The following is an 18,382-nucleotide window of genomic DNA, read 5'->3' on the forward strand; positions in this document are numbered from 1 at the left end:
AAGAACTGATATCGGTGTAGGTGACGCTTACAGATTCGACACGCAAAAAGGTATACGTCACAAATGGCAGCTGATGAGGAAAGTACGCGAAAGGCTTATCAACAAAAATCTTACCAGAAAAATTTTAGGAAGAAAATTATAATAAAAAAGTTTGCGTCACAAGGGGCAGATGTTGAGGAAGGAAAATTTTTATAATTGTGAAATACATTCCTTTAAAAAATGGAATTCAAACGGAAGAAAGCCGAATCAGTTCTTTTGTAAGTGGATAACAGGACTTGCGTCACACCTCCACTGTAAGTGGTTTTGGGAGATATCAGCTCTTTTGTAAGTTGTGATTTTTTATAATTTGGTCGCATATAATAGACAATCATATTGTGCAGTTTGAACGAAAATATTCTTCTTACAAAACTGTATAACTTTCTCTTTGATTTGAACCTTCCAGCTTTCATTTGACGAAAATCGAAAATTTGACAAAATTCGAAAATTTTGACGGAATTTGAAAATTTGACGAAAATCAAATCTTTGATAAATATCGAAAATTTGACGAAAATCGAAAATTTGTCGCGCTTAAAACGCTCATAGCTCCCAAATAGTCGACTTTTTAGTAAAACCATGAAACACTTGTCGACGAAAATGTGAAACTCTATAAATTTGTCTTTTACACGAGGTTTCTATCTGCCTTATTTTCCGAGTTATGGCTGACATAGCTCGCACTTAAAACGCTCATAGCTCCCAAATAGACGACTTTTTAGGAAAACCATGAAACACGTGTCGAATGAAATCTGAAACTCTATAAATTTGTCTTTTAAACGAACTTTCTATCTGCCATATTTTCCGTGTTGTGGCTGACATAGCTCGCACTTAAAACGCTCATAGCTCCCAAATAGACGACTTTTTAGTGAAACCATGAAACACGTGTCGACTAGAATGTGAAACTCTATAACTTTGTCTTTTACAGGAGGTTTCCATCTGCCGTATTTTCCGAGTTATGGCTAACATAGCTCGCACTTAAAACGCTCATAGCTCCCAAATAGACGACTTTTTAGGAAAACCATGAAACACGTGTCGAATAAAATCTGAAACTCTATAAATTTGTCTTTTAAACGAACTTTCTATATTCTATATTTTCTGAGTTATGGGTCATATAGCTCAATGGCTCAAAACGCTCATAGCTCCGAAATTATAAGCTTTTAAGAAAATTCCTTCAAATTAGTTTCTTAGAATTACGTACTTAACATACCCTGAAAATTTCAGCCAAATTCACCGGTAAATTAAAAAGTTTCGCCGTAACAGAGTGACAAAGTGACAAAGTAACAAAGGTTGGTAAAATTCATCAATTTCAAAATGTATGAAAATGAATTTCTTCATACAAATTTCTGCAAATTTCCAAGTTTTGAAATTTAATATCTCGGCCAAATTTTAACCTTATGAGGCGTGTGATAGCTCGTTGAACCCGTATGGACGCTCAGATTACGAATAAAATACTTTGGGGGTAGTAGGAGCAAAGGGGGAAAAGTCAAAAAGGTCGTGTATATATGTTCCTCAGTCCTGCGGAAAAAATTTTTTGTCAAATTTTTCAGTGTGAACGGACTTGCGTTCATGGTCAGGGCCATGATCGGATCGGTTGATTCATTTAATCTAATTATTTACTTGCAAGAGATAGATTTCAAATCTTTTACTTCACTTGTTTTGAACATTTGTTCTGCTATAGATATAGGATCGCATCAGTAACAGTTTGTTGTTTATGTTTGTCTTCGTTATCGATAGCAGATGAATAGCCTTACGAATTTATAAATCCTTCCTTTGTTTGTCTATCTACGAACTATTTTAAGAAGTTATGTTGTATCACACGGTTCCTAGTACTATATAACAAGCTGTAAATACTTACAATCCCATTTCGTTTTCATTCAGTTTTCAATTATCTTCTTAGAATTGTTCGCAAATGATTTCTACTGAAAAATTCAAGTCGACCCAAAAAAGTGTTTCCATTAAGCAAATCGCGTTCAATGAATATATGGGATTAGTTTCTTTTACTTCTAATTCAATTGCAGTTCGGTTAATCGAAAATCCATTTGTTTGCTGATCACACGATTTTTACAAATTGAATAAAAGATTGTGATCAAAAGTGATTGGACTTAGTAAGTGGCTCGTTGTTGAATTGATCGTACTCGTACTCGGTTATCAATTAGTGTTTGTAAAAATGAAGATTTTACTCTGCCTGTTTTCGGTGGCATTTGTATCGGTAACCTTTGCGGCTAGAGCAGATTTTAGACATTATTTTGTGAAAAACTTTGATAATAAAGACATTGAAGGTGTTATTGACAGTGTTGACGATATGCGATCAGATAATGAAATCATTTCATCTAATAAACTAGAAGTGGAACCAGTAAAACGGTTGAAGAGATCCTATCATTCTCAGCCTCCGTGTGAATCCTGTACTAATAATCGTGATCGTTACGACCATTACAATGATGTTGAGTACAACAGCTCACCATATCGTTCCTATCCTGGCGAAAATTATTACAACGCACCTCCAAAGTCTTATTATCCAGACTACCCTCCACATAGTTACAATGTACCGAGTTATTATCCACCGAACTATAACCCGCCGGGCTACCATCCATCAACTTATAATGGGCCGAGTTATCATCAACCGCCATACAACGCTCCGAGCTATCATCCATCTATTACCAATTCACCGACTTATATTCGACCAAATAATCAGCAACCCATATACAACGCCTATGATCAGAACAAATATCCCACTCCAGCATATTCAGACGCATTAAATCCGTATCCACATCAACCGAGTCATGGCATTCCATCGTCGAGTTTGCTCGTTGGATGCCATCCTCACGTGTCACCGTTTCCTGATGCGAGCTATTTTGCAAGTTCCTCATCATACAGACAATCAGAGCAACAAAAGCCACCGCCCAGCCAACAAACTACACCGACATATCGTTTCCATGCAGCCGAAGATTCATCTACTCCTGCAGTGAATGGCGAGTCGAACGGTCCGGACACCAACGAATTGATGCCCGAAAAAGTTCCACTTCTCGATAATTCCATAAATGAAAGTGGAGCGGAACCGGTAAAAGATAATTCATTGAACGTTGCAGTCAAAAATGATAACGATGTAACTACTAAGCCACCAGAGGAGGTAAAAGTACTACAGCACGAAACTTTATTTAAAATGGCCCAATTCCATAATCAAAACCGTTCAAAAACTATGACAAGCCCGGATGATAAGCAGAAACGAAAGGTATCGTGGAATGTGTAGTTAAGAATGGTAGTTTCAGTAATTAAACGAATTGTCCTACACCTACTGTTTTTGATCCTTTTCTCTTTGGGAAAACAATGCAGCAGCATTAGGAGATTTAACAGATCCTTATCAGGTTCAGGTAAGTTTCTAACGGAGAGGAGTGAGGTTGGATACATTTACGTATAGACTAGACGACTGAGTAAGAAAAATATTTTCAAGGTAAGTAATGAAATGGGTCTGTTCTGCGCATTAGATAGGAAATTGCCGACGTGACTACATGCAACTTGTAACCAATGTATCTTGCACAGTTTTCTTCAATTTTTCTGATAAAACGTTTCAACGGATAGATTTTGTCGCATTAGATTTGACATTGTTACATTAGCGAAGGTTCGACAGGTAAAGATATCGTCTCGGTGATGCCAGGTTACTCCAGTAATTTGGACTTCTTTTGTCTTTTCACCACTTTTTAGCACATTAAGTATGTGCTTCCGAATTTCTATTTTAACGAGTGACCCGAAACTGATCTCTGTATACATATTGCTGTAACATGTAAAGTCACGTTTACATTTAATCCAAAACCTTTTTGACTTTTAATTTTTCTAGCTTAGAATCCACTTGAATATACTCACGTGCCTCTTAACTAAACGTTAAGCTTATTTCTTTCGTGTAACTGCAATTTATCTGATTTATGAATGTTAATCAACTCATCTGATTAGTTGATTATTCTCTCATTATTATTTATAATTGTTGGCAGTGACTTTGCTTCGTAACTCTTTATTCAAGTTTACATAGAATTTGTTCCGATTCGAAGCACTCGAGCTATATTAGGAAAAAAATTTACTTTTACCTAGAATTTATGAATTGAACTTTCGCCTTGTAGATGCATATCTCTCATCTCAGGGCTTATTTAGAGTTAAATCAGTTTGAATTGCTACACGATATATCCGTTCATTAAGAATATCTATGAATAAGAGTGGCGTGGGGTAATTTGGCACACGATGCTAAAACAACACATTTTTCAACTACGTAAAAAATAAACTCTTGAGCCTTGACTAGGGTTCGCTTACAACAGAATGGATGTTAAAGCCACTGCAACCAATGAAGAAAAAGATTTTACTACCTGCTCTATGCGAAAGTTGAACATTACATAGCAATTTTCCTCCTGCGAAAATGGTCGCTTACATGCTTCTGCACCAACAACCGTCACTGTGAGAATTTTCAAGGTTTTCATTAAAAATGCTTGTTCTTTTTCATCTGAAATCAGAGATATGACGGCTGGGTCGTTTCGACGGATAGATGAAATATGTCGAATGAATTTGAATTTGGTCGAGAGAAAATATTTTGAATTCTCTCTCAAAAAACCAGGTGTCATTCGACATATTCCTTCTATCTGTCGAAACGACGTTCCAGTCGTCATATATTAGCATATCTCTGTCTGAAATGCCCAACAAATCTTATCTTATTACAGACAACATTTGCCAAAACTCTTCCCTTGCCTAATCTATTGTAGCCAACACTCGCATTCAAACATTACACAATGAGCTGGTAAAGAGCTTACTGTGACAAAATCACTCACGAAGGACATAATGGGTCGAGAATGAATTTTTGTTTAAAATCTCCAAGAAGTAACGAAACTCCGTGTAATAGCCCCTGAAACAGCTTAGTGTCTTGATCAGCGAGAATGTTTCAATACACACAAGCTTTTAATGCATACACTTGATCATCGAAGATGAGCGTATTAGCTTGATAACTGCATCAGTGCATCACCTATCTTTATAATGAACTGATTGATCAGTCAGTTTTTTCATTTTCTATTGAAAATGCATTTTGGTTATCTACTCTCTGCAACATTCTTAACGTGCTTAGAACCATGGCTGATCGGTGCACGGGGAGTAAAGAATCCACTCCTAAAAACTATGTGCAATTTGAAAACGGTAAATCGTTGACATCACGTTGTAGTCACGCCGGATAAATTTGGGTTGAAATGATTCGAACGTTCTGACATTCGGTACTGCTGTTTCAAATGAAACTATTCCAGGATCAACTCATCAAATATTATGGCTATGATGCTGAGAGACATGAAGTAACCACCGAAGACGGATACATTTTAACGATTTTCCGGTGCAATTCGAAAAACTCAACGCAACAATCAAAGCCTCCCGTTATTGTTCAGCACGGTATCTTGGTGTCATCTGATGATTTCTGCATAAGTCCACCGGGTCAGTCTTTAGGTGATTATACTTCAGTATTCAAAATGGGCTAAGGTCAAAGCATAGTGAGAGAAATAGGCCGTGTCAACTCATTCAACCACTTTGTGATTAATAAATTATTGATTGTATTGATGTGAGAGAAATTTTTCTCCAGCATATGTCTTGGCAGATAGCGGCTACGACGTTTGGTTGGCTAATTCACGGGGAAATGTTTATTCTCGCAGGCACAAAACAAAAGATCCGAATAGTTGGTCGGGTGATTTTTGGAATTTTTCATGGCTGGAAATGGGCATTTACGACCATCCCGCTGTTATCGATTACATCCTGTACAAAACAGGACACTCGAAATTGTATTACTTGGGACATTCACAAGGAACTACAAATTTGCTAGTTTTGCTATCTGAACGGCCGGAATATAATCAGAAAATATATGCAGCCAGTCTAATGGCACCAGCGGTGTACTTTTCTCACATGGAAGTACTCACCAGTATTTTGGCGTTGGTACCGGCGGCAGTTAATTACTTAGAAGTAAATCTCAACCGTTTTCCATTCAACTAATTTTACACTTTAACGAATCCGTCGAATTTCAGTCCATACCCAACACAGAGGTTTTTCCGAGAGACCGTTTGTTTACGGAGGATTTTAATACATTTTGCACGGACAATTTGGCGTTCTGTGACTTATGGCTAGATCTGATCACCGGACCGAGTGAAAACCAAAGAAATGAGGTGAATTCTCTGTCCACCAGAAGAGTGTCACCAGTGTTCGTCTAATTCTAATTAATGTTTTTAAGACAATGATGCCGATTTTTATGTGCCACAACCCGAGTGGAACGTCATTGAGACAGATCGTCCATTATTACCAAACGATTAAATTTGGTACTTTCGCGAAATACAAAAACGGGAAGGAAATTCCATCGGATTTCGAACTTTCACGGATTACAGCGCCCATTAGCCTGCACATGTCTGTGAGTGATATGCTCACTAAATTGTCCGATGGACTAAAGCTTGTGCCCAAACTAAACAACAGTGAAGTTTTCGTGCATATTATCAATGGCACTAAACTCAATCACGTCGACTTCGCATGGGGAATGAACTCAGCCAAAATAGTTTATTCGGAAATCATAAAATTCTTTCGGAAACATCAAAATTAATTCAAAGTTTCAAATGATAAATAAAGCTTCGGAAGGGTGTGTGTGTATGCCTCAATTTCATTATCTATTCGATTGTTACATTACCGTATGCATCAAGAAGTGGTTCAAGTTGAATCACGGCAGAGTAAAAGTAACCCAGGCAGGAGCGCTTGTTTGACTAGGGATTGTAATCGACCGGTGGTACAAAACTTTATTTTACCTGGAAGCCAGACTAATTCCAGGGGTGGCGTTATCTAACATGCAACAAAAAAAATTTTCTCACAAAAGGAGCCTGAGCTCAGAACAAGTAAAGTTCAATCGAAGACAGCTAAACAAACAGAGCAGAATCACTCTTCCCTTTCCCATGGTACGCGTGAAGCGAATGTGGAGACAAATTGCCGTTTCGACCTCCCAGGTAAAATAAAGTTTTGTACCACCGGTCGATTACAACTTTTGAAGACTTTACCCAATGAAGTGGGTCACAACACTGAGAAAGACATGATTAAAAACTATCATCACGACAAGAATCACTACATTGCTGTTAGCTGATGAGTTTTCCGGCCCGGTAGAGTTCCTTTTGTCAATTTACTTTACACGTCGCTACACTAATAACGTACCTTGTTCGAAGTCGAGGATAGGTAGCACTACATACCTTGTTCTAAGTGAAGGATGGGTAACATAACATACATTAGTCTTAAAAAAGGCGGGTAACACAACATTCGTTTGTTCCTAATTTAGGAATGACAGCACTACACACCTTGTTCTAAGTGAAGGATGGGTAACATAACATACCTTGTGTCTTAAAAAAGAACTGGTAACACTACTACACGCTTTGTTCTAAGTGAAGGATGGGCAACATCACATACCCTGTTCCATGTGATAGATGGGTAAAACACTTTTCTGATTAAACCCTGTCCAAGTTTGGGTCACTACACTAACTGAATCAGTATTCTGACAGGATCAGTACGTTGACAAAAGGCATTTTTTCGTTTTTTCGTTCTCCGTTTTTCTTTCTGTTTTCGTTTTTGTTTTTTTGGTTTTTCGTTGTCGGGTTTTTCTCCTTTTTGGATTAGTGGTCGTGCGTGCAGTTTTTGTTAGTGTCAGTGTCAATGTTTTTAGTTTGTGTGTTTTTGCGGTTTTCTGGTTTTTTATTTATAGGCGAGTGGATTTTTTGTGTGGAAAGCGAGTGAGGTGATCCGTGTGTGAGCTGGTGGGGTGAGTGATTTTTAGTTTGTTTTTACGTAGGTTTTTGTTCCGTGTTTGTTTTTTGATTGAAATGAATTTTCTCTTTGTTGAGCTACGTTTTGTGGGTACATTTTCGTAGTAACTTCTCACTAAGTTTCGAAATTTCCATCGAAAGGTGGCAGAACTTTTAAATTACTAGTTCAATCAGAAAATTTACTGCTGTCTCGTGTAACGGACCAGTGGAAACGACTGAAGATGGTTAGACCACGCTAACCTCTGACCGCTACTGGTTCCGGAGGTCGAAACAGCATTTTATCTCCACTTTCGCTTCACGCGATCCATGGGAAAGGGAAGAGTAATTGTGCTCTGTTTGTTTGTTTGTTTTGGTGATTGTTCTGCATATTAGATAACGCCACCCCTGGAGTTAGTCTGGCTTCCAGGTAAAATAAAGTTTTGTACCATTGGTCGATTACAATGTTTACTTTTACTCTGCCGTGGTTGAATTGAAGACAGTCAAAAATGTCGAGCTAGTTTTTCTTAGCGCCGTACAAAATAATCGATGATCTAATGTCGGTTCTGTCGGTGTCTCAAATAGTTCTTGTGATGGATTTTCGTCTCTTAACTTGTCACATACGTCTATTCATCTGTTATCGATAACGACGACCAAAATAATGACAAGCTCTGGGTAATATGGTCCTTCATTATAGTAAAATGGATGTTCAAACAATTGAAGTACACGATTTGAAATCAACAGATTAAACATACTTTCATCGATGGAAGTAATAGATCCGATAACAAAACTGGTCATATGCTTGCCGTCTGTAACAGATTAAATTTCGAAAATTGCACGTTTTATGTAAACAATTCGACCACAAAGTTCATCCGCTCCATTCGATTTTCGTCAATTATTGGGGTAGGGTAATCTCGCACACAACACAAATTCATGGTGTGCGAGATTCACCTCTAAGTGGTGAATCTCGCACAGTCATGACTTTTCGTTTATTGTAGGTACACTCACCATTAACAGAAGTCATCAAAAACGCATTTTTATGACACACAGAAATGTTCGTTTTAATTCTTCTACTTCGAACCGCCGAATATTTCTGTTTTACCTGAAAAATGTCAGCACTGAACACCTACAATGATGATACACCACTAGGGTACAAGACAACCTGATAGAGACAGGTCGCTGCGTACTGAGTTATAATTATAGCAACTATTCAGAGAATTTTTTTTTATAGATTTTGCCAATTTCGATACGAAGAGAGCAATTATATTTTGGAAATGCTTAAATGTGAGATAAAACGTTTTTCGAAAGTTATAGAAACAACGTTTGATTTGCAGAACCATAACAAACCCTAAAAAAATCATCTACGAATGCTTTCTATAGTCTACAACCTTATAAGCTGTGCTCGAAACGCCGCATTCAGATAATTGCAATGATGTACGAACAAGTTGATTAAAGAAGGACAAATATAGAGCTAGAGCTGTTTTTCTTGCTTTAATCAATGCATTCGAACATCTGAATGAATTTGTTGTGTGGGTATGACGTTAGATCATACAATTCGAGCAATGCGTTTATAATATTTCAATAGACATAAGTGCTTTGACTTGGACATCCTGCAACGAAATATTGTCAGACAGGCGATGACGGAATGTCCAAAAATTTACGATAATCAACTAAATCAGATTTCTAAAAAAAAAAAAAAATTAAAACTCGTGGAACCGAATCCGCGACTTATGCGTTCTGCGTCCAGCGTCCTAACCAATACACAACTGAGGTGGCTGAAACAAGCACCACATAAAACTATTGTGTAGAATTCACATATGTTTCGGTGAACGTGTAATAAAATGTGGCTATCGTCGAATTTAGTAAATTTAAGCAACACGAGCTGCTCAGTAAAAATTGTTTTGCTTCGCTGTTGAATTTCCACAAAATAAAAAATTGAAAATTCTCAACGATGAACTGTTAGCAGACCTATTGCAAGAAATGCATTCCATTCGATTTTCTTCAATTGTAGGTACAGTCAGACAGGTCATCAAAAACTCATTTACATTTTGCTTATTCTATTAGCCATTTCAGAAAGGTTCTTCTCTAATTCATTAATGACACACACGGAAATGTTCGCTTCAATTTTGCTATTTCGAACCGCCGAATATTTCTGTTTTACCTGAAAAATGTCAGCAATATGCACACCTGTAACGGTGATTCACCGTTAGGGTTAAAGTATTTGTCTGCGATAATTGTTCACGTTTATGTAGGTGCGAGGTAATGAGGTTGGAAACTATTCAAACCAAATTCAGTCGTTGTTTTGTTCGCTACAGCGGAGGTCGTCCTACACTATAAAGAACTATGGACGTGGACCACGTTACATCAAGGTCTGCTAGTCGACTCAGCTCTAGTGGCTCATGACCACAATCATCCTTTATAGACTAATTTGGTAAGTTTTTATCAAGAAAAGCGTTTTGCTTCACAACAATCCGATTAGTTTCTATTGTGAACAACATGTGTCTTCCCGACGTGCATTTTCATAATAATTCAATTTTCGGTGTTAAATGGAAAGTCGAATTGAAGTTACGGTTAGCATAATCCGATTTTCATGAAGACTCATTGCAATAAAATGAGCCAAAATTCCAACGAGCAAGTTACGTTACTGTTCTTATATTCTGGCACAAGCAACGGCTTAGTAATGAACTCACGGCTGTGATAATTTACTGTTCATTCAACGGACAATTTTTGAAATCTCAGAAAAACGTTCAATCAAGAACTTTCTTACATTAAAATGTCTTACGAAGACAATTACACGTTTCATATCGAATGATATTTGGCTTTCACTCTGGTAGTTGTCTCAGTAACGAGCCTTATATTTCATTTTCATGTTAACCAAACACTACAATAAACTCAATCAATGTACTGTACGGTTTTCCGGTCGTTACTAAACTTTGGATCTGAACGCTAAATCGCGCTTCAGATTTTGTTTGACTCCAAACTGAAAATGATTGTCCCTAATGTAAAGTCTATGAAGGTGTTGAATCTTAAGGAAAATAGAAATTGTCAGACTATTGCGACTAGAGATGTGCGGGCCGCCCGAAATTCGCCTACCCGACCCGGCCCAGCCCGGCCCGTCCGGGTTTGGGTCCGGGTTTCAAAAATTAGTCGGGCTCGGGCGGGTTCGGGTTTCAAAAACAAAGATTCGGGTTGCCCGGGAATTTCGGACTTTTAAAAAAAATCAGAACGTTCAGGTTCAGTTCAGGCTAAACTTACATTTAAGCGTCTGGAATATTGTTAATGTTAATAATGTTAATTGTGATGGAGACTTAAAGAAAACTTATTTTTTTTTTCAATGATCTGTTAAGAGATTCAACTTTCATTGTCATTCGAACATTTTGAATTTAAAGAGAATTAGGCTCTATCATGGAGACTTTCTAATAACTACATAGAATTCTCACAGAGGTAGACACTGTAAACACTGAAAAAGGTTTTAATTGTGCCATTATTGCATGACTGTCAATAAAATTCGGTCTTTCTGGCTAGTCATATTTTATGGATGATACGTGAATTACGTAATCTGAATTTTTTTCATAAAATTATGAAAAAAATCATTATTTGTGCAATTTAATTTAAATAATAACATAATTAATGCGCTAAGCGCAATCTGAAAAGGTAAACATATTTGTGATCAATGATCACTGATCATCATGTGATATGAATGAAAATCTTTACAGCATTGGGCAAAGATATAAATGTTAGGCTAACCTGTGATTTTGTGAAATATGTTTGGTTTAAATGCCGATCAACTTTTTGTAATTTTTAATATGGGCAATAAAAAAAAAATCAATGTTGTGTTTGTATATACTCGTCATCGTCCGTTAACCCTTGTGTATTTCTACGTCTTAGTTTGATGAATTTGATGAATCATCAATTTCAATGTATTATTTATAGAACCAATGAAAACGACCAAGAGTAGTCGATATCGAGGCTCCCAAGTCATTATCTGAATTTGATTTTAAAAAAATTCGTTGATTTCACAGATAAATTTGATTTGTTGGAATTCTGGCGCGACCACGGTAAACACTTTCCAGTCGTACAAAAAATTGCAATGCGTGTTTTGGCAGTACCAGCGTCAGAGATCACAGCGGAGAGGGTTTTTTCAGGGGCGGGATACGCAATGAATCCCCGACGAACTTTGCTGGATATCGATACTTTATCGGACACCATTTTCGTCCAGCAAAATCTCACCCACTTAAAAAAAGACTGATACGGTTTCGCTTATGTTGATTTTTCATAATTTTTTTTTGTAAAATGACTGTAACTGATTCGATACAGGTAAACTTCCTTTAAATTTAATTTGTCATCTTTTTCTTGTGAAATTGAAAGATAAAGAGATCAAATAAATATTTTCAAAATGTTGACTAATTTATTGTATTGGATGTCAGGTCAGATGCGGACACTTATTTTTGTTCAAATATAACAATTTTAGGTTTTTTCGTTCATTTAAAAAATACGGGCCGAGTTGGGCCGGGCCGGGTCTTACTTAGAAATTCTCGGGTCGGGTCGGGCTCGGGTTCAAAAAATTGGATCGGGCCGGGTCGGGTTGGGTATTGAAAAAAGGTCGGCCCGCTCATCTCTAATTGCGACACGTCTTACATATTTGTTTTTTTATTGTTAATTTCAGATCAGAATGGAGGAGATGTACAAAATAAAAAAAAATAAAAATAAAAAATTCATAAAAAAGGAGGTCTCGGCGATAGGGTTTGTTGAGTTCGTTTGCTTAGTCACCGGGGTTAATGTGTGTCCATAGTATTTAACTTGCAGGTCTCGTACTATGGCGCCTAATTCTAATGTGGTTAGACCACTTACTTATAATGCTTGCGAACTCGATACCCATATCCCTTTTCGACCAACCTTTCCCACGAGATTCGAACCCGCTTTCGTTAATGGCTTGCGGTACTCCTGAACATCGATCTCGTGTATTACCACTGCGCCACGGTGGTTGTGATGAAGCATGATCTAATCGTTAACTTGAAATAATTTACCAACACACACGTGACTTTCACCGAACAAATGGACGTTACACATGAGGTTGCATGCAAAACTGGTTTTCAACGAAGCACAGAGTGCACACACACATGCAAACGAAGATATTCTACGCCTACGATTGGCCGGTTAAGGGTAATTGTTCTTGAGAAAGCTTTGACGTACACATCAAGATGGATATAATGTCTGCGAAAGAATAAGTCTTCATGGCGAAGTGGTCAACGTTGCTGACCGCTAGCTGTGGGACTCCGAGTTCGAATCTCGTCAGGGGCATTTTTTGTCACAAAAATAAATTATTTTTTTTTGCCGAAATGTTTTTGTTTTTGTGCCAGGTGACAAGCATGACGTCAGTTATCGAATTTGATATAACTAATTTCAGAAGAACACCACGTGACCCTGTCTCCTTTAAAAGCCTCTCGTGTAAATGGGCTAATTAATGCCGCGTGGACATACGGAATGGTCTCACCTTTATCAGAAATTTTCAGTCCTCATCTTCGGTTGTACTCAAATAAACATCCGAAACATTTATCGTAAATTCTGGTTCTGTTTTAAATTTATCGTTGATCAATATGCTCTTATGCGTTGGGTGAAGAAAAGTCGCAGATTTTGCTGTTGGATCTGCTGCCAACCATATTTTCCCCCCACTGAAACCAGTTCAAATGTTTTTTTTTCTTGTTTTTTTAATTAATTTTTCCTTTCTTTATTACTATTCGAATCCGAAATGGAAATTGGATCTGAGGACAAGCGAGAAAGGGAGCGATTTTTAATGGCAACATTTTAGACTTCGAATGTCAACAATGACAAAAAAGTGCTTGAAATCTCATCTGTTGCGACTAACTTTGTCTCCAGCTAATCTACAATAGCTTCCATAGCTGTAGCGCCTCATACAAAAAATACAGCTGCGGCACTTGCAGATTACCTGGAGACAGAGCTACTCAATACAGATAAGACTTCAAACTCTTTCTTGTCAGTGCAAATCCAAAACTTTTACTCATTTTGTGGTTGTTGTGGGCTTTCCTGAGTGAACAGTCCCATCGTCGGATCATTGTCACCAGAAGGTCCATCTTCATCTTGATTAGGCTGATGGGCCGACTTCTGTGTACCCATGATTTCACCATCCGAACCAACTAAATGTGATGGCACGTGCGGATTGTTTGACGATGTTAAGGCCGATTTGCGACTTTTGTCAGCTTTGCGCCACAAAGTTATCTCCTGTACGAACACGAAAATATTCAAAAGATAAGTGTTGACAATCATCGTTGTTCGGCTAGACCGTCTACGAAATCACCTGTTGCTTGAAGTAACGACGATCCTCCGTTTGCATCAGCACCAGATTCAGAAATATCTCACCGAAAACTTTTTGTTTATATCACGCATCGTTGGTGAGATCATAGCCGGCCAGAAACACTCGGATCGGTATGCTTTCACCTACGAGTGGAACAAGGAAATTTCATTTTGATTTAGCTATCGAATGATTAACGGTTAACGGTTACAGTACGTATCGACAGACCTTTGACGGGAGCGCCGTCCATTATTTCATACTTGGCTATGGTTTCATTTTCCGTGAACGTGTTCGGACCAGATCCAGTTGTTTCCCGTTTTATAATCGCTATTTCCATGTGTTTAATCTTAATGCGTACCAACAGGAAGTAGATCTTTCCGACTATGACATCCTTTAAGTGGTATCTATGGACGGGATAGAAGAAAAGGAAAACTTTAGGTTTGAAAAAAAGGGTCTCAAGAACAACGACGTGCGGCATCTCACTTGGATTTATTGTACTCAAATTCTATGTGTAAACAGTCTTCGATGCCAACTTCCATTTTGATCGGACAATTCATTTCCGGATAACTACAAAGTGTATGGACCGCAATATCAATTTCCCTCACAATATCACTGATGCGGCGCACAATCGTCACACGTAAAAAATACCTCAACCGCACGTTTGAGCCCACATACACCTCAAATGGCTTCTCCACATTTGCAAATTCAAACGGATAACTAGTGTTCTGGATCAAATCGCCGGGTCTGCAATTGGTTAAACGAAATCGGTAATGGTCACATAACCGTCGTTCGGACGCACGTCACAATAACGATTTACTCACCGGGCCAATTCTCTCACCAACGATGTGAACTCATGATGATTACCACGATCGTAGTATAGTTCAATTTGTCCAATCAATTCGATCTTAATACCATGGTGTTCCAGTTTGCTGCCCGGCTTCCGTAGCGTTACATTCACTTTGCCGGACACCGTTTCACCGTCGTAGTACAGCAGATACTTTTCCTTTTTGCTGTCTTCTGTTTTCACCTCGGCCAATTTACGATTTTCCGCCCCATCAAAAACGATGTCCACATCGGCGGATTGACCGAATCCGAAATAATTCTGAAAATAGAACGGAATTTCGACTTTAAAGGTGGTTGGACTCATGGAATAAAATGTTGAACATTTACGCTGTTAGTCTAGTTTGGGCTCTAATATTTTACCGACAGTTACCAGAGCCGTAAAGTATCGCCAAAGTCAAGACTTGTTTTACGATTCATCGCATTTTGGCGTTTCTTCACACTCTGGCGACTTTTCTTAGCGTTTTTAGAATAATCGCAAAAGTGTGGAAAAACGTCATCAAGACAAATTTTTAATTCTTTGGCGTTTCTTCACACTTCTTGACGATTTCTTTTTACGATTCTTCACCGGAATACGTCTATCGAGAGTTATTATAAGATCCGGCTATGGCGGTCTTTTGTTGTAAAATGTGTGACAAGACTAATGGAATGAAGTAAATGATTTTGCATCAATGCATCGAATATACTTCGATCTTGAGTCTTGAGTAGCGAAAGACTCGATAACTATGTCGTTAATATGTAAGGTTAATGGGCAAATAGACCGAGAGTACCTCTGCATATTTTTGCAAAATCTATGACGTGTTGTTGCACTACCTTGGACGAACTATTTTTGTTTTGAAACTTTTGTTTTTGGATCACCAACTAAGTGCTTTAACACGGGTGATACGACATATGATGGATATGTCAAGTGTCTAAATCAAGGAAAATTCAAATAAGTGTCAAAATGAGGAATGTCTGACTGTTGGTGCCAATAAAGAACGAAATTCAAAAACAAAATCTCATATTTCGTGAACAGTTCGGTGTCTTATTCCAAGACATTTAAATTTAGTTCTACAAAAATTTCGGCCAAGAGAGGAAGTGAATATGATAAGGTCGTATGAAATATACATTTTGATGCCACGTAACGGTCGCGGCAAACACTTTTGCGCTATGTTTTCATTGCAATAATGAGTTATTCGTACTCGTCGGTCCCCTTTTCGCTACTTCAACAATGTGTATGATTAAACTGATGTCATCAGTTTGCGGTAAATTCGTTCATACGAGACATCGATAAGATAAGATAAAGAAAAACTCAACGAAACGACGACCAACTGCAAACATACTACTGGAAACTTGAGAAATGTAACGGCAATTAAAAGTACTCTAATACTCTAATAATAAGTCTTTACAATGGCTTATCATCTGTTATCAACAGTAAAGACAAACATAACCTTCGGAGTTAGCTTGGTGCAGGGTCTTATGTGGTTAAATTCAAACGGATGAAGTAACAGATTTTGTATCGAACCAATACTTTGAACAAGAAATAAGATTAGCATGGTGATGCGCTTGCCGTCTCTAATAGCTTAATGTACACCCAACGAGCGAAGCGTAAGTTTATTAAAAGAAATTTTCCTGCTTAGTACGTTGAAGTGAAAAATTGTCGCTTTGCTCGGAGGTCTATACTTCGCTTTACAATGGGAGTAAGACGAAGTAAATAAATGGAATTTGGGCGATTCAACGCTACAGCCAGAAACAGTGGTATTTCAGCATGACTTTTCTTCAACTGTTTTTCAGTTGATCCACACATCAATCAAAACTGTTTAGACGGTGTAAGCTGTGCACTCACGCATTTTAGTGGTAAAACTGTATAAACAGTTTTGATTGTTTGTGTGGGTCGGCTAAAAACAGCTGAAGCAAATTCATGCTGAAATTTCAGGGACGCCGACTTGTGTTTGGAAGTAGTGGTGCTCATACAACAAGCGAATCTGGGAGTAGTGGTGCTCTTTCAAGTAAAACTGGAAAGATGTAATGGTGTTCATCATTCGAGTAGTGGTGCCCGAGCCTCGCTTGTCCTTAGAAGTCGGCGCCCCTGTGAAATTTCACTACCTCTTCTAAACGAAGAAATTTCTTATTCGAGTTGAGAAGGGAGCCAGGGATGTGCACAAACGAATGGCTGAAAATAAATAGCTGAAACCAACACATCACGAACATACATACATTCTGTCACTGTAACTCATTCATGGGTGCCTCCTATTAGCGGTTTCACATCATATTCTCGTAAACGGTACAGATTCAGCTGTTCAGCTTGTGCATTGACAAGTTAGGTGAAAATCGAAATGTAAACAAAAACATTTCTCCCTTTGCACTATCCCAAGTGCAATGAGTGATGTTTCCGAAGATACATAAATATTGCGTAGGTTATCATCAGCTTTTGCCGAATTGAACTGAACTAACATAAATCAAATGACTCGAGTACATAGGAATTCACAAATCATTACGCCACACATAATCGTACAACCGCTGTTCATTTTTGTGCTACTTATTCTACAGCTGTTTCACATTGGCTCTTCTCTAATTCATTGATGACACACGGAAAGATTTTTGTCGAGGCTTTTAAATTAATTTTAAAAATCCAAAAAAAAAGACAAAAAATACGGATCCACTTCTTTAGCAGCACGAATGATAACGATATGTATACGACTACAGGGTGGATTGTTACGTAACGATCATGTAAAGCGTGTAAGACGATGGTGCACTAAAAGAAAAATGATTCTCCGTTCTAAACGTAGGAAAAGAAGACAAGGCCAACGATTTCCTTATCTGTAAGCAATGTGTGAAGTTGATATTAATAATAAAAAAACAATTTAAAAAAATGCATAGACCGGATTCGAACACAGCACCTCCGACACTTCAGTCTAACACACACCCACTGAGCTAATCCATTGTTGGCTAATCCGCAACTAAGTTCGCACAGCTTTGATGGTTGTAATACGTTTTGAGGTAAAATGAATTGTTGACGCGTAAATGAAGCGTTTATGTTTCGAAAAAGGATTTTTTTCCACATTTACGCATTTCCCTCTTCCCTTCCAAAATATAATTGCTCTCCGTATCGAAGTTGGCAAAATCTACAAAGAAATTTTTCTGAATTATAACTCAGTTACTTGGTAATTAAACCTGAAAAGCCGGTCATACAATTTCCGCTCTTGACTTAATCATTCAGTTTTCTAAAATTACATTTCAGCAAATTTCACGTTTGCGTATCTGGCGTTTGCTTTGTTCGTTTGTTTGTTCGCTCAGATATATGAAATATGCGACTCAGATCAGAAGCAACGGATAGTAATGTCTTCAGTCAGTCGAATTTAATGTGAGATATTATCTGTTTGCCTGTTATCACAGGTTATTTCCATTATTGAAAAATTATGCCAGGAAAGCTAGATAGCGATTTTCAATTTTT

At 37.8% G+C, this 18,382-nt stretch overlaps 1 protein-coding gene and 1 pseudogene across 1 annotated transcript; one reads left to right on the plus strand and one right to left on the minus strand.

Moving 5' to 3' along the window:
• The first annotated feature begins 4,991 nt into the window (after positions 1 to 4,991).
• On the plus strand, positions 4,992 to 6,674 carry LOC119085095 (lipase 3-like). The gene is made up of 5 exons (XM_037195339.1): positions 4,992 to 5,196; positions 5,301 to 5,493; positions 5,627 to 6,000; positions 6,063 to 6,200; positions 6,266 to 6,674. Exons 1-5 carry the CDS (start codon positions 5,083 to 5,085, stop codon positions 6,623 to 6,625), a joined length of 1,179 nt encoding a protein of 392 aa, XP_037051234.1. The 5' UTR covers positions 4,992 to 5,082; the 3' UTR covers positions 6,626 to 6,674.
• A 6,837-nt stretch (positions 6,675 to 13,511) lies between these two features.
• Positions 13,512 to 15,256, minus strand: LOC119085506 (annotated as a pseudogene).
• Between the last annotated feature and the right edge of the window lie 3,126 nt (positions 15,257 to 18,382).

Source organism: Bradysia coprophila, unplaced genomic scaffold (genome assembly GCF_014529535.1).
Source record: "Bradysia coprophila strain Holo2 unplaced genomic scaffold, BU_Bcop_v1 contig_94, whole genome shotgun sequence".
Taxonomy (NCBI): Eukaryota; Metazoa; Arthropoda; class Insecta; order Diptera; family Sciaridae; genus Bradysia; species Bradysia coprophila.

Coding starts and splice junctions, on each gene's coding strand:
- LOC119085095 (XM_037195339.1), top strand. CDS start 5,083: ATGCATTTTGGTTATCTACTCTCTGCAACATTCTTAACGTGCTTAGAA. Junction 5,197..5,300: donor CTATGTGCAATTTGAAAACG/GTAAATCGTTGA, acceptor AAACTATTCCAG/GATCAACTCATCAAATATTA. Junction 6,001..6,062: donor CGGCAGTTAATTACTTAGAA/GTAAATCTCAAC, acceptor GTCGAATTTCAG/TCCATACCCAACACAGAGGT.